Here is a 15,960-nt window from a genome sequence, read left to right on the forward strand (position 1 = left end):
AGCCCATGAGCTGTATCACCTATAAGGGCTACATACACATACCGAGCCCATGACGAAATTCAGCAGTAGCATAAAGTCTGTCAGTTTAGGCGGGGCCCAATTTGTGTTCACATCTTACTATATGAGACGGAGTAAGGGGAAAATGGAAGCCACTGCAGAAAGCACCATGAAGTGCCAGAAAAAAAAGCTATAGTTTTGTTTCACTTCATATTACAGGAGCAATGATTGGTTGTCAGAATGTATTAACCCTTCTCTGACTAAAAACCCACGGGTGATGTGACAATGAAGTACATGAGGGAAGGGAGTGTACAGAGGCCTAACCCATCCTTGTGGCTTCATGGAGGGGTTGGGGTTCTGGGGCCATTGGCACAACCAGGCCCAGCCCCATCTTGGGGTGCCCTGGGCCTGTGTCCCTCCCTGAGGGCACCCCCTGCCCTTGCTGTCCAGGAGCTGCTCTGATTACGAGCTTGCACCAAAATATATTTTTTTCTATATTCATTTTCCTCAACAGGTAACAAATGAGGTAAGGGTGGCTCCCAGGAAGGGAGGCACATGATGCCAGCACCAGGCAGCAGCACTCGAGACACAACACCACTACTGGCCACCTCATAGGCTTTAGAAAATCTCTAATGTCAAACAAGGAAAATCCCAGGAACAGTAGCAGTAGCCTGATACAGTACTATGTATCTAACAGGCTTACCACATTTTCTCAAATGAAATTGTCTCTTTGATTAATGCACACAGATAGCAACATTTCTGGACTTCAACTATGGTGTAAAAATTAAAATGTGGTGAGAACAATGTGGCCTGGTGGATTTTCATTATTTTCAAGTTGCTGTGAGCCTTGTTTGATTAAAAAGACTGCTTCCAGCAGGAAATCATCTGGTAATTTCTGATTTTTTTTTTCATGTTTTATTTTCATACAGAGAGTAGGGATAAAAGTGTCCTAGAAAGTAGGAAGGTACACAAATTCAGTTTGCTCAGCTTGTTGAAAGATAATCCCAGCTCAACAAAAGTTCTGTAAAAGGAAATCCTATCGTGTGTAACAGTAGTAATTTACTGGTAATTTGAGCTATTCCAACCCAGGGTTGTGTACAGCCAGCATAAAACTAATGGGGCAGCAAGAGAAATGAATATTAGCAGCACAGCGAAAAGGAAAAAAAGAAAGAAAAAAAAAAAAGAAAAAAAAAACACTGATCTTTTATAATGTTCTCCATTTTATTTTAGGGCTAAAATTTCAATTTATTTTATATACTGACTTTCCTGCCCATTTTAAATTCCTATCACGTTCCCAGAAGACCAATATCTGAGCTCAACAGATACAGCCTTAATGACTCAGCTTATCCCAGACATGTAAAGGGAGCTTTTCGAATTCTGCAGCATCTAGGCCATACCACACCTGATGGAAGGTTGTTTCCAAAAGGATACTTGCTTCCATAAAGCATGTTACATCTTGAATTGGTTGTGATATTGGAGCTGCACCGCCTAGTGAGGGGCTGGGAAGGGCTGTAAACATTCTAGTTATTCTGGCTTATTTGAGAAAGCAACTTTATTACCTTAGGGAGATTTCTCCCCAAAAGATGTGCTTATGTAGTTTTTGCAGAGCCCCTTGATATGCTTTTTTAATGGCCAGTTCCCAAGCTTGGCATGGCAAGAGCATTGCTTATCAAAGCACCTACACTAGTTGAAGGTGACTAGCACATTAACAGCATCAATTTGTTTTAAATTTTGGTTAGGCAGCGAAGTGCTTCAGGAAATACAATCGACTAAACAAATATTTGGCCCTGGTACTGATCTTCCCCAAAGAAACACTCTTCAAAGGTTATTTAAATAGCCAAAAAAAAAGTATGATATATTTGTTATAAAAATGAGGGATCTGCTTGTAGCATACTGTTACAATTGAAATAGATGGAATTATATTTCGAAATTTGCTCTACAATTCATTCTGTTTCTGCAGTCCCACTCCCTGTTCCCTTACCCCTCTGAACAGCTTAAGTAAAAAGGGGAAGGATGTGCAACTGAATAATGTAATAAAATGGTATCAGAGGGGTTACTTTTTTACACCCTTGATCTAGGACAAAACTAGTGTCTCCTCAGCATTAGCTCAATATTCACCACTCTGACAAACTGACTAGAGAATTACTTCTCCAGGAACAGTCTGGATAGTAGACAGATGTCCAAGAACGTTTATCATCACTGAAATTTCTAGGCTTCAGAAATCTTGTCTTGGTCTACAGGAGTGTCCTGGTTTCAGTTAGCACAGAATTAATTTTCTTCCTAGTAGCTGGTGGAATGCTGTGTTTTGGCTTAGGATGAGAAGAGTGCTGATAACACCCCGATGCTTTAATTGTTGCAGAGCAGTGCTTATACTAAGCCAAGGACATCTCAGCCTTTTGCTCTGTCCTGCCAACGGGCAGGCTGGGGGTGCAGTAAGAGCTGGGAGGGGACAGACCCAGGACAGGTGACCCAAACTAGCCAAAGGGGTATTCCATACCATCTGACGTCATGCTAAACAATATATAGGGGTGGCTAGCTGGGGGGAGGGGGCCGGACTGCTCGGGACTGCTGGGCATTGGTCAGCGGGTGGTGAGCAATTGCATTGTGCATCACTTGTTTGTACATACTATTACTTTCATATTATCACCATTGTATCATTATTATTATTATTGTTATTATTATTATTGTTATTATTATTTTCCTGTCTTATTAAACTGTCTTTATCTCAACTCACGGGCTTCACTCTCCATTTCTCTCCCCCGTCCCAGAGAGGGAGGGGGGAGGGTGAGCGAACGGCTGCGTGGTGTTTAGCTGCCAGCCGGGTTAAACCACGACAAGGAGGCAGAGGCACAATATCACAGGTTCAGAAATTGCAAGTGTTGGTTCATGCTGCAACACAGGTACCTGTTTTCTATTTGATAACCCTTGTTAGTTCTTTGATATCCATGAACATGGTATTTTAGATCAAATTTGTGAATACTGTGAGTTAGCCACTTTTTCAGGAGTAGTTAGAAGATAAGACAGGAGGTTTCCATCTTCAAACATGATTACATTTTATATATATTTGACTTGAAAATGGAAAACCATTCTCTTCAAGCACATCGGTATGAAATAAATAACACAGTGAAAATGGGCTAGCATCTAGGTAACTGTTCCCAAATCCTTTTTCATAAGCACTACCAATGCACCCATGAAGCAATCTCAGAAGTATTTTTAAAATATTATGGCAATAAGTAATAATGCTATACGCAAGAGAAAATAATTATATCTGAAGCATTTTGAGAGAGAACAAGTCTATTACTGAAGTTGTCATAACAGACTACGAAGTTAGTATGCTGAAAAGAAGTTATCAGTGGCTCTTCCTCCCTGCTCTACTTTGAAGAATCAAATCAGTTGCCCCCCTCAGTGATTGCAGCAGTAGAGTCAACAGGTGTCTTTGTGTACATTTACAAGTGTGCAGAGCCTTTTCTCAGTAAAATATTTCCCTCTCTACCTGTAGGAATCTCAGAGGGTGCATTAAGGCTGAGAAAACACAGAGCTGCTCAGAATCTGTGGAAGCATAACCTGGGGAGCTGAAACAACATTTACAAGCATAACTGCCATCATAGCATTCTTGGCCATTCAGCAAGAGCAGAAAAAGTCAAAGACAGGAAAATAAAGCAGTATTAGGTGCCACAGATCCTCTTACCGTGCTCTGGGCCTTTCAGTGCTAGCCGTGTCTGGTGGTGAGGGAGGATCTCAAGCTTGACATTATCTGCTGCGTTAGCAAGAAACTGCGTTGCTTCTGCCAGCGTACAGTACTCCATGCTGGTGCCGTCAATGGACAGAATATGGTCTCCTACATGCAATGCGCCACATCTACACAAAAGGGGAAAAACTCCGTATGATCAGGTATGTTTTCTGCTGGGAAAGTGAGTTTTACTGCCTTCAAACTGGCCATGACAACTATGAGCGTGTTCTTTCTTTTTCGAGAGAGATTTGTGTTTTGTAGGCATTGTCACTGGTCAGACTTTATATCTATTAGTACGAACCTTAAAAACAATTCAGTTAATACAGTATATGCCGAGACATAACTCACAGAACTGGAATGGGGTAGCTGACTACTAAAATATGCGTGAATGGCAGCAGAATAAAATGAGAAGAGCTTAAGGAGACTCAAATAACTTGGTCACATATCCCTCACACAAGCACCCAGTTCATCATTTTTTGAGTTATAGTTCAAACATTAATTAGTACAAAAGCTGTAAATGATGATGAAATTATGCAGTAATCAAACAAATAATGAAACCAGGGCTAGCATGGTGACTTGAGGAGTGGGGTGGGGAGGGGGCTATCTGCTAAATCTTGCTGCACTCAAGAGACTGGCTACTGGATGAGTTGAGAAATGCAAACACAGCAGTCAGCATCCCGACGTACCAGTCAAGTGGACAGCTCCTTTAATTGGTTACCCCCTGTGAAATGGGAAAAAAACAGAGGGAGAAAATTAAAGCATCCTGCACCATTGAACTGGAGAACACCCCTGGATCAATGGCCGTCATTCTCAAAGTTTCTACTGTAGGGAAAAGCCCACAGAGGAGCTGTAGACTCACTGCTACAAGTGGGTGCTACCTAAAGCACCATTGTCAAAGAGGAGTTACAAGGTAGGGTGACTGGGAACATGCAGGAGGAATTTGCTGCTGAAACGTAATATTTAGGGAGTTTTTAGATATAGGTATGTATATAGAAACATACTGTTTATGTATAAACACACACACGCACGCACACACACCCCAAAAAAGATCCCACAGCTCTGCTACAGAGTTTTAGAACACTAAAGAAAAATATCTATCTTTTTCTTTCCCTCAATTTTACATACAATCTGACCTTAATATAGTAGAATGAAGTTTAAATGAAGTAAAAAAAAATACTGCAAAATAACTTCAAAATACAGAAGTCAGTCTGCCTAATACCTCAGTTGTACTCTAAAATTTTAATAGGAAAATCCAGACATAAGAAGTTCCATTTCACTGTAACACAAGAATGAACAATATATTCTAAAAGAACACTTCAAGGTTGCAAAGCCTCAGAATTAACTTCCCTTGACAGCTGTTCCATATTGTGGGCTTACTTTAAGAATTCCAGTGGGGTATTTATTTTTTTTTAAATACTAATCTCTGCTGCAGCATTACATTTAACAGTCAGAGTAGGCCTCTAAACTTCTGTGTTGCATAGTGCAAACAGACAGGCACATATTGTATTGGGGCTGGCTTATGTCATTGAAAACTCTGTGAACGTAACATAAATGGTGCCCTGGAATTCTTAAACTCTGCAGTATGGAACAATGATCTGACAAAGTGCTAATTTTAAGACCTAGCAACCTTAATAGCATCTGGCTCGGTCAAGTTCATCTAAAAAAAAGGAGGGGGTTATTTAAAAAACAAATAAACAAACAAACAAAACAAAAACAGAAATAAAACGGATGTATGGAACTGCAGTGTCAGCTCTTTGTCGCACTCACCTGTCTGCAATACTCGCAGATTTGATTTTGTCTATGACAATGACCTGTTTGTTGCAGCACATCGAAGTAGACAGTGCAACCCCAAGAGCAGCACCAGGAGTTTTGGCAACTTCAACAAGTAGTGGCCCAGATGCCGTTGCTACTGACTCTGTTAAAATTAGACAACAAAAAATTAGTACTATACCAACTGCATTATTTACCTCATTCCCACATAAAATCTCTATTGCTATTCTATTTCTCTACCCAGACAACATGCCACATAAAGACACTCTGGAATATCATCAGTTCTGGAATATCAAGTAACAACTTGTAATGTTGAAACCGATGAAAGCAAGAGGTTTGTGAATCTGAGATATCTGGAAGTTCATTGCATCAGAATCTGAGATGGATGAGGATGGAGGACCAGGATGCGTTTGAGAATCAGTCTTTTAAACAACTGAAGCTAAAAACCACATGAGATTTAAAATGGGCATGCTGAAGAAGCAAAACTAATAAAAAAGTAGATGATCTGAAAAATGAACTGAGTTAAAGAGGTTACATAAGGATGATAAATTCATTTTTAGAAAAGAAGGGGAAGATGGACAGGTGTTATAATAATTCAATGAAGGTGAAGAAAAGGTCCATCAGAAATCCCTCACAAAGAAATAGGACAATTTAGGTGAAAATGGAGAAAGTGCAGGAGGCATGACAACCAGAAATAGTAGGAGTTAAAGCAAAATGCACGGGAGGTTGTGCAGTAGATTCTTGTGGTATCCTGTCATGGGATAAAGTACTTCCTTACGATGGGTCACCGACAGTAGTTGACCAAACACTGAAGAAAGAAAGCAGAAGCCTTCAGAGGTGCTTACAACCAGAACAAGGGAAAATGTATAAGTAGAGACATAAAGTTACCAAATGCCCCACTAGAGAACAGGAGAGATTTGTATTCGCAGAGTACTGGAACCTGCTATAAAATACAAGGAAAATGTTCAGCTGCAACGTTTCTCAGAAGCTGTAAGAGAAATGCAGTTGAAGTAAGGAGAAGATAGATAGCAAGGTATTCCGTTCAGTCTCAAACCCAGAAAATTAGTCCAGCAATGTAATTCTGTCACAGAAGAGAAAGACTGTGAAGCAGCGTACTGCTGTATAATGAGACCTTTGTTAACTAACTCTCAGGTAAGGTGCACTTCTTAGCTAGAGAGTAATGTAGGTAAACTGAATATAGAAATTAAAAACGTGCCTGGATGGAGTAACATACAATACCACTAAAGCATCAGTTAATAATTATAGAACATCCTTTTCCCTCAAGAACTGAAGTCATTTTTATATACACGTTGCCTTTTTTCGAGCTAGAAACTTGAGGGTTAGAAGAGGAGATTCAGTATTTTTGAAAGTGCCCATTAATTCTGAATGATTTATTTTTGAGCCCAGCTAGGAATGAATTATTAAAAGCTGAACTTCCACAGGCACCACCAAAATAGGCTGCTCTGCACATCTGAACCAAACCTTACATTGCAATCCCAGAAGAGAGTCCACCAGAAGCACTCATGCCTGGTGCTTCGGGTATGAAAGGATTACAAAGCTGGGTGAACTGACCCTAGCAGCTACCTGTCTTTCTCTAGTGACTAAAAGAGGCAGTCACAGCAACTGAGATCCTGTCTTAGATGCCTTGGGTAAGTGTCTAAGCTAGGCAGGATGCATACAGTGACTTCCATGCAGCCAAAAAGCATGTGTGGCAAAGCAGAATTTAATAATTCCCAATTCCTATTTCTGTGCTGAGGAACATTTGTATTCTTGAATATTGCATTGTTTTCTGGAACTACAGACAAGCTCATATTTACAAACATATGGGAAGAAGACTTGAAGGACAGTTGTCATGAGTACTGTGACGAAGGTTTGAACTCGGGTGGATCCAGAAAATGATAAAGCTCAACTTGTTACTGGCCTGTCACAAGTTTGTTCTGCAGCAATCGCCTTGAGAAGAAGAGTAGAAACTATATATTCAAATATAATCTGTCAAGAATGAGTAAATCTTTCAAGATGCTGCTCCAGAGTTACATGAGAAATGCACAATCAGCTTATGCCCCAGCGTTATTTCCCAGGTGCCTGTTAAAAAGCACTGGGAAGGCAAACCAAGGCCGACAGGATGAATAAATAAGATAACTACATTAGAGCAACCAGAAGAGAAGAAGTGGAGTGTGTCTAACTGTGGATAATAAACACAAGGAAGAGAAATCAGAGGGCAATAATCAAGCACACATTCCCTGACAGAGAAGGATTAGTTTATCATGTTGAAGTAAAGCATGGGTATGAAAAATGAATCATACAGGTATAAATTATTCATGTGTGGAGATGTTTCAGTCATTAAGATATTTACACCATGACTGAAGCACTTACAGACTATGTTGATTTATTGGCTACGTAATTACATAAGATATACTGATGAATGCTTGCATGAAAAACGCTCTAGATTTTTGATTCTGTTAATAATTTTTCTCACTTTTGGGCACTGCATCTCAGTCAGTACACAAGGCTTGATTAAAACCTCTCAGAGGAAGAAGCATTGCTTTCCGCATGCTGATACATTTCTTCAGTTAGCTAGTAGGACACCTTTTTTATTTGACAGCTTTAACCACCTGCAACAAGGGGTTTTTCTTATTATTTTTTTATTCCAAATATATTTTTATGTTGTATAAATATACTACATGATGCATAAAAAAGTTTTGGATAAAATAAACATTGTCACAACCTCAAATGATAATGAGAAACAATTCTGAAAGTTGAAAAAAACAATTTTTTAGTCTGATTTCCAAATGGAAATGAAGCCTTCATGACCACATTACGTGTAGTTGTTCATATACTCAAAAATGTATGTAGCTACTAATTCTTCCCTATCCTCATGGCTTAACTGCTGAGTCCAGCTCAACAGCTGGTGGATGCCTGAGGACAGAAAACCTCTTTAGGACTCCAGCAGTGGGACAGGCCAAAAAGCAAGCTGCTTGTATTGGGCAACAGAAAACCTACGTGGGAAACAGTGCTTATAAATGCCCTAAAATAGGAAAAGCTTCAATCATAGCTTGCAATCAACAATGACACTAAATCCACGGGAAACTAAACTCTATTAGTCTATGACGTCGTATTTTTTCCCCCCTAAGGCCTCTGGTACTTCAAGCTGGGAAGCGCTGACATGCAGTGAGCATGTTCTTGTAGGGACACTGTGCCCTGTCGCTACTGTCTCTGCTTCACATTTCTCTAACTGGAAAGTTTCTGGTGCTTTCTTATATTTTTCAGAAGTTATACCAAAATAAATATTTTTGAGTGGTTTTAAAGAGACAGACAAGGAGGAAGTATGTCAAAACAGACTTTGTCTCTAAAGAGGTAGCTGAACCAGTCTCTCCACAAAACTGCTATTGATCTTGCCTTTATGCTGCTGTATCTTCTACCAATAACACGAGTGAGAATGAAGTGGATGACTTACTATCTCACACTGATTTTTCTCTTGCTGAGCTTCTTCCCTATTACATGTTCACAGACTAACAATTTTTTCACCTTAAAAACGTATAGAGCAGGTCCATGTTGTTGTGATTCTCTGACTGAAAGCAGTAAAATACATGTACATGTGATGTATATATGTGTATGTAGCAAGTCTGCACTGGTTCAGATCGGTAAATAAATACAGTTCCTCAAACATTGCAGTTCTCCCATTGCAAAGTTTCATTTTTCTGTAGTAATGCATTAACATATCTAAACGTGTCTCAGTCCTGTCACAAGAGAAGCCAGTATTTCACAGAAATAATTTTTCTTGATCACAAATGTGCTCTCTCCTGCTCCTCACATCTTTTTTGGTTCCCTTCATAAAGAAGTTTTGCAGCCCACAGACAGCAAGTGGGAATTTTTTTCTAGTTAAGGCTCAGGATTTCAGGTGTCAGACATCCCATAGGTTTACGGTCAGGAGTTTGGAGTATTTGCCATTCCTTTGGAAAACTACAGTGCTGAAATGTGAAAATCAAAGTTGATGCATTTTTTACACGGCACTTAAAATCCCTGGCCAGTTGTACAGATTTAAGCCTGGGTAACCAGCCCAAAGGCCAGGCAGAATTTCTAACAGACTGGATGAATTTTGTTTCTAAAAGCCACGGCTTTAGCAGTTACAGTCTCCAGTTAGTCTATTTTGCAAAGCCCTTTACAGCACTGCTCAGCTAACAATGGAGCACTGTAAAAGCACTCAGGGATTCTGCATGCATTCACATCCACTTTTCTTCACTTAACTGACAAACTATTCATTACTGTCAAACAGCATCTTAAACACTTAATGAATCTTGTCATCTTCCATGTGGTTTGCTTATTGTATTCTTAAGGACTTTTTTTTTTTTTTTAATGAATTTTGAATGCTCAAAAAGAGCATTCTTTGTGTCCATTGAAACACTCTTTCTATGACTGATACCCTTAACATTGTCCAAACTCACAGTCCAGTGGTGGCACCATCATATCCTACCTGTGATATTGACACTCATAATAATACCATGACCCCACCACTTCCCTTCTCTTGTTTTTCTGAGGCTGACCCAGTGAGAGGTGGTCAACCTCTTCCAACTGCCCATCTTTTCCATGGTCTCAAGGGAAACAGGAATCAAACTCAGAAATGGCTAGTTCTTTTTACTGTGCAAGAGAAAGACTTGCTGGGAGTGGGGAGGCTTTTTTCCACATCTGTCCTCTCTCCGTGAGTGCTTCTCTCCACTGATACCTTTTTCCTTCCCCACATTTGCTGTTCACCAGTTCATAAATACAAACAGATGAGAAAACACACTTCTGGATGCACCAAGTCACACACAGCCACTTCCTAAAATATGTCTTAGGCTGTCTTGCTAGCATTTTTTTCCTTCCTTTCTAGGGGCATTTTCACTCACTCACTCACTCACTCACTTACTCACTCACTCACTCACTCACATTTAACACCAACTAGATGATTACCTAGGTCTCCCTAACACACACACAGCTGACTGATGGTTATTTAAATACTAATATTTTGGGGGTGGGAGGCTGCTTGTTTATGTAATCCTCTTTCCTTGTACTTCGGAGATAATTTGATCTCAACAAATCCCTAATCCCCATTTTGCTAAAAAGGGAACATTAATTACAAATTTCTTTAAAAGATCTAATTAAGAAATTGAGATTGGGATCATGGGTCAATGGTTTCAAGAAGGAAAGCAGCAGCAGGGGAAGAGGCAGGAATAAAACCTCTGCAGTGTCTAAAGGGCACAGGAGCAACATTGAAGATGCCCTACAGCTAGGTAGGCCCATTATCACTCATTCAGAGCAATATTATTTGATTCCTCAGACTTTTGTGACTGTAAAGGTCATAAGTAAACCACACATACTGTATTGAAGCGCAGTACTGGCCTTGGCATTCGGTTCTACTTATACTGCATAATGTTTGCACCCTGGCTTTGTTCATGCTTCATTTAGCAGAGTAACCTTTTTTCATCTCAGATCTTTTGGGAAAACTGGAATCAATGCCAGCTAGCAAGCTCTGATAATGATGGCTGAAAAGCTCAAAGTCATTGACAGTGTTTCTAATTCTCCCTTGAGAACTGGAATACAGAAAATATTAATAAGCTTAATGACGTGTGAGACTTTACTCTAAAACACGTTTTGGAACAGAGCAAGCCGTCGTTATACACTGCAAGCAATATTCGGGAAGTGAGGGTGGTAGTTTCTTTAATAATAAAACAACTGTTTAAAAATTAAATAATGTTCTTTTTCAAAGGGTCAGTGACAGTCTCCAAGGCCCGACTTACAACTTTGCATAAAATATGTGCACTCCTAGTGTTCCCTTGGCTGTGGAGTATGTATGTGTTTCAGGCGCGCTGTGGAGTGAGCAACAGATGTTCTAATTTTACCCATCTCAGCCAGAATCAGAGGGGCAAAAACAGTATGTAAAAATAAATAAATAAATAAATGAATGAATCAGCCTTGCCAATAACAGCATGGCACTGGAGCTGCTGGGCAGCTCCAGTGGAAGAAAACTCAAAGTCCACTGAAAAAGATGAAATTGCTGTTAAGAAAAAAAAAAAACAAAAAACAAAAAACACACCAATGACATTTTACATCCTCTCACTTTTAGAATAATCAGATTTTTAAAATAAGAAATAGGAATAGTTTCAAGAGGATGCCAGCAGAATGAGTGACAATGAAATCGGAGGGATCTCTGAGCCTCAGAATGGAAAATAGAGGCATTATTCTCTAAATGAATGCATCGTCTTTCTCCTCCCCTATGCACAAGCAATTTCATATTCTCGTCAACTGGCTGGCACAATCTTTCCATTTTCCTCTTCTCGTCTAATTCCTGCAGTTCATTTATATGCCTCTAATGCACTCAAGTTCTTCAGATCAAAAGCTTAAGAGCTGCCTTTACCTAATTTCATACTTTGCAACCTTAACCCCATCATCCTTCTCAGCTCAGAAATGCCTGCTAACCAGCTAAGAACCGCCCTTGCCTTCAAAGTGCTCAAAACAGCGTGGGTGGGGATGTACTCAAAATCTGCCTGTGGACTTTTCTTCTCAGATTTTCTCTCATGTTCAGACTCCAAGGCCTGCCTAAGCCCTTTTTTGCTTAAAAGACTTTTCCTCAAGTCTTGGGGCACTCTTTCTTCCCACTAACACTGCCTCATGCTCAGACGTCTTTTATTTTTTACTAGGTCTCTCCTACACCCAAAAGTAGTATTAAATCCCAATCTCTCCATTTATATGTATCTTTATTTTCACACGCCCTGTTAAAACCTGATTTATCTGTTGCTGAACTTAAAACAGAGAGGGGACATGGCTGGTGAAGCCTATATAGATGATTCTGAAGCTGATCTAGTCTGAATGCATTCCGGTTAAGCCCAGGCTCTGCAATTTCTTTCCTTTGCTACCTGAAAACTGACTACTTCATGGTAAACTCAGGTGGCACTGAAAGAACTACTGGAGACTCAAATCACAACCCCGATGACAGCATGGACTTCTGCCTGTGTTTCATTTCAGTAAAGGAATTCAGAAACAGTAATGTTTTAAACCCATCTCCTAAGACAGACCTCCAAAACACTGCAAATAATATGCAAGCTCCTCTGCTGAGACCCTGCAATACAAAGCACTGTTTTCTCCATCACACAAGGCATAGATACAGCTACACAGATGCATACGTACCTATGTACAAAAGATCTTCCCCACACTTATTTTTATTATGCAAGTAGGGCAGGAAACTACAATACACCAGAACTTGGATTTCTTCAAAACAGCCCTGTTCTGGTACGATTCTGTCCCCACCTAATCATAACAAATAGAACAAATAAGGACAACATAATGTGCATCTCTGCCTGCAAACTAAGAAACAGCTGGGGTGTCACATTTTATGTCTGTCAACCTGCATGCTTGTAAGTAGACACTACTATTAAGTGCTGCGATACCTACAAATTACATCTATTTGCCATAATGACCCTAAGTTTGCATCCCATGTGAACAGTAAGAATTAGAGAGGGGCTGGATTCTCTTCAGAAGTCTGCAGAGTGCAACACCTCTCACTGCCAGCACTTGACAGATGGCAACGAATGCTGCAAACACCCAAACTTTGTATGGAGATGACAGAATTTCCATCCACCCAGGGAGCTACCATGCTAATGATGTACTGGATAATCCCAGAAGCTGCAGAGCAAAGGCATGCCCTGGAGAGTCTGGACATCTTGATAAAAGAGCTGACACGCACATGAAACAGATAAGGCAATAGAAGACATGCCAACATCACGCAGTGCAGTGCTGTGGTATGGAGCTCCCTGTGCCAGCTCCATCTCCCCACCCAGCTGGTAGAGCTCAGGCCCTGCAACCAGCAGAGCCACATGAGCAAGATGCCAGGATTTCGACAGTGACTCTCAGCAAGGCGACAGATCTAAGCACAGCTCTGCTCCCGTGTGGCTGGGCTGCCTGGCATCCTTGAGGTGCATGACAAGACTTTGATCAAGGTCTTCTGTACTGAGCCATGCTGTCTCATACCTTCATGATTGCTTTGAACATGTTAGCAACCTCCACACAGGTGCTAACCACAGTCTTTGACTCTTGGTGTACTTCTTTTATCGTTGAAAACAATGCTCTTGGTTTGGTTCAATAGGCAGGAGGTTTCAGACATGGCTAAAACAGTTCTCTGCAAGGTCTATTAGATTAATAGAAACCAATACAAACAAACAAACAACAACCGACCAACTAAAACCACCTAAACTGAGACTCTGTATTGATACCCATAACAGAGAATATGAATTTTGTGATGCTACAAGTAAGTATATCTGTACCATTTTCCCCCCCAAAACCTGTGGTTTATTTTCAGTAATCTGTGCTTTAGCACAGCTGTCTTATAAATAATTGGTGCACTGGCACCACCACTGTATGAAATGCTACCAGGCAGAAGGCTGGGGCTGAGATCTGACCTTGATATTAATGCACCAAGGAGCAGAGTGAGAATTTTACAGCTCTCTGGGGTTGCTAGAAAGGGCACAGAATATTTTGCCATTTGATGCCAGCCACTCATAAAACGAAACTAAAGCAGAATGAGAGAGAAAACAAGTTTATTAACTGCCCTCACTTTCTGCTTTAGTATTGCCTGAGGAGCAGTTCAACAAAAAATTAAAAAAAAAAAAAAGAGAGAGAGAGAGAGAGAGAAAGAGGAATTTAGGTAATTCACCCTCAAACCCAACACAGAAGCCATAGTTCTGAACACACGCTCTTTGGTCCCACATTGCACAAATAATCATGGATTGCTTACCTGTTGTCTGCATATTTTCCAATTTTTCCCTTCCCAGTGCTTGTTCTGGGTAAAACAGAAACAGGACTACTGGGAGCATGCATATATTTAAAGTAAAAGAAGATGGTCTCAATATTCCCTGTTATCTGCAGCATACATTTCCAGAAAACAAACAAACAAACAAACAAACCACAATTTCCCATATTTGTTTTCTCAAAGTTCCAATCAAGCAGTAAACCCTAGAAACCCCAGCACCTCATAAGCTCCGGCATCCCAGCAGTGAGAAGTGCACTCTTTCCTCTGCCTCAGCTCCCAGCTTGCTGCCAGGGTCACCCTTGGTGAGGCTCCTGTGCGGCTCCTCCTTTCTGTTTGCCAGGCCAGTTCCAGCTGCCAGGCTCGGCGGGACTCCAGGTCCTCATGCCCCTGTCTGATGTCTTTTTCTTTTTGAAGAAGTTCCAGTACTTGTGAGGTAAACAGATTCAGTAATTACTGAATTTGAGTAAAGGAGAGAATGTGAAAAAGAGAAAGTGGAAAACCTTTTCCAGTAGTGTGTCTTTTTCTTTACTTTTCTCCTCTGTCTTCTCCTCTCCTCTTCCTTCCCATCCCCTCTCTTTTCCTTTTCCACCCCAATTTACCTAGGCTGTAAAGCCCTTGAAAAATTAGAGGCCACAGTGCTCAGAAGAAGGCAACACTGCTGAGCTGACCCTAACAGAAATACTGTCCTTACACAAGTTGTAAAACGCAAACAAAAAACAAAAACAAAAAAAGAATTAGGAGCTGATTAAAATAAGTGGAACATCATATATACATCATTATAAAAATGCATGCACATAAAAAAAAAAAAAAAAAGACAGACCATTCTACTTACAGAATGATACTAAAAGGAAAAAAAAGGAAAATAATTACAGTCACCATGTGGGCACAAAGCACTTTAAACTTAACGAACCTCAAAATGAATATTGCCTGGATGAACTTACTTTTACCTTCCTTCTTTAATTACTTATTCACATATTCTTCTCTCTTAAAGAGCCTCGCAGAAATGGTAGACAGGGACTATTTCATGAATAGCACCAAACTCTTTCCTTTTTCTTTCATTCTCATGCCTTAATTACTGAATACTCTTCTCATCCTGGCCTGAGCACATGGGGCAGGGGAGCTATTTTACAGTGCTGCATTACAACCCAAGTTTATTAATGATTTTGTCTCATAACCACCCCTCAGAGCAAAAGCGTGGTATTTTCCCCATTGCATAGATAAACAAATGAGGATCAAATAAATGAAGGTCAAAAGCATCTATTAGTCTGGAGAGACCAATGTGAGACATCTGTATGCAATATTCCAACTAAAAACTGTATCCATAATACATATGCTGCATGGACTCTGAGTAAGGCTATATGGGCATCTGTAACTCTTGCATTTCCAGTCCTTGAAGAGCTGAACTGAAAGAAACTTTGCAAAGACAAGAAAAACCATGCCCTGATTTATGCAAACTCTTGGGAAAATTATCAAAAATGCTGCTTCTCCTGAGCACACTGAGCTGTACCTGTTCAAAGACTTCAAAATGTAGCTACATCTGGGTGGATTTTCATTGGGATAAGCAGCAGAAGAGACTTTCCTGAAAAGAGCTCTCTTTCCTGCAACCGCTACCTTTAAAGTACAGGTCTGTGTACCAGTGCTTCGAAAAGACACATCATCCTAAAGGAAAGATTCTCCAACATTC

General features: G+C 40.3%; 1 protein-coding gene across 23 annotated transcripts in view; it reads right to left on the reverse strand.

Moving 5' to 3' along the window:
• GRIP1 (glutamate receptor interacting protein 1) overlaps positions 1-15,960 on the reverse strand; it is a 317,628-nt gene that overhangs the window by 43,573 nt on the left and 258,095 nt on the right. For 22 of the 23 annotated variants that reach the window (XM_038185237.2, XM_072034610.1, XM_072034603.1 and 19 more), the window contains 2 exons: positions 5,495-5,642; positions 3,686-3,855 (listed from right to left, as the gene is read on the reverse strand). In XM_038185237.2, coding sequence (XP_038041165.1) covers positions 3,686-3,855; positions 5,495-5,642 — 318 coding nt within the window. Of the gene's footprint in view, positions 1-3,685; positions 3,856-5,494; positions 5,643-14,261; positions 14,528-15,960 lie in introns of those variants that run through there. The other variant, XM_038185257.2, reaches the window with a different exon arrangement.

Source organism: Anas platyrhynchos, chromosome 1 (genome assembly GCF_047663525.1).
Source record: "Anas platyrhynchos isolate ZD024472 breed Pekin duck chromosome 1, IASCAAS_PekinDuck_T2T, whole genome shotgun sequence".
Lineage (NCBI taxonomy): Eukaryota > Metazoa > Chordata > Aves > Anseriformes > Anatidae > Anas > Anas platyrhynchos.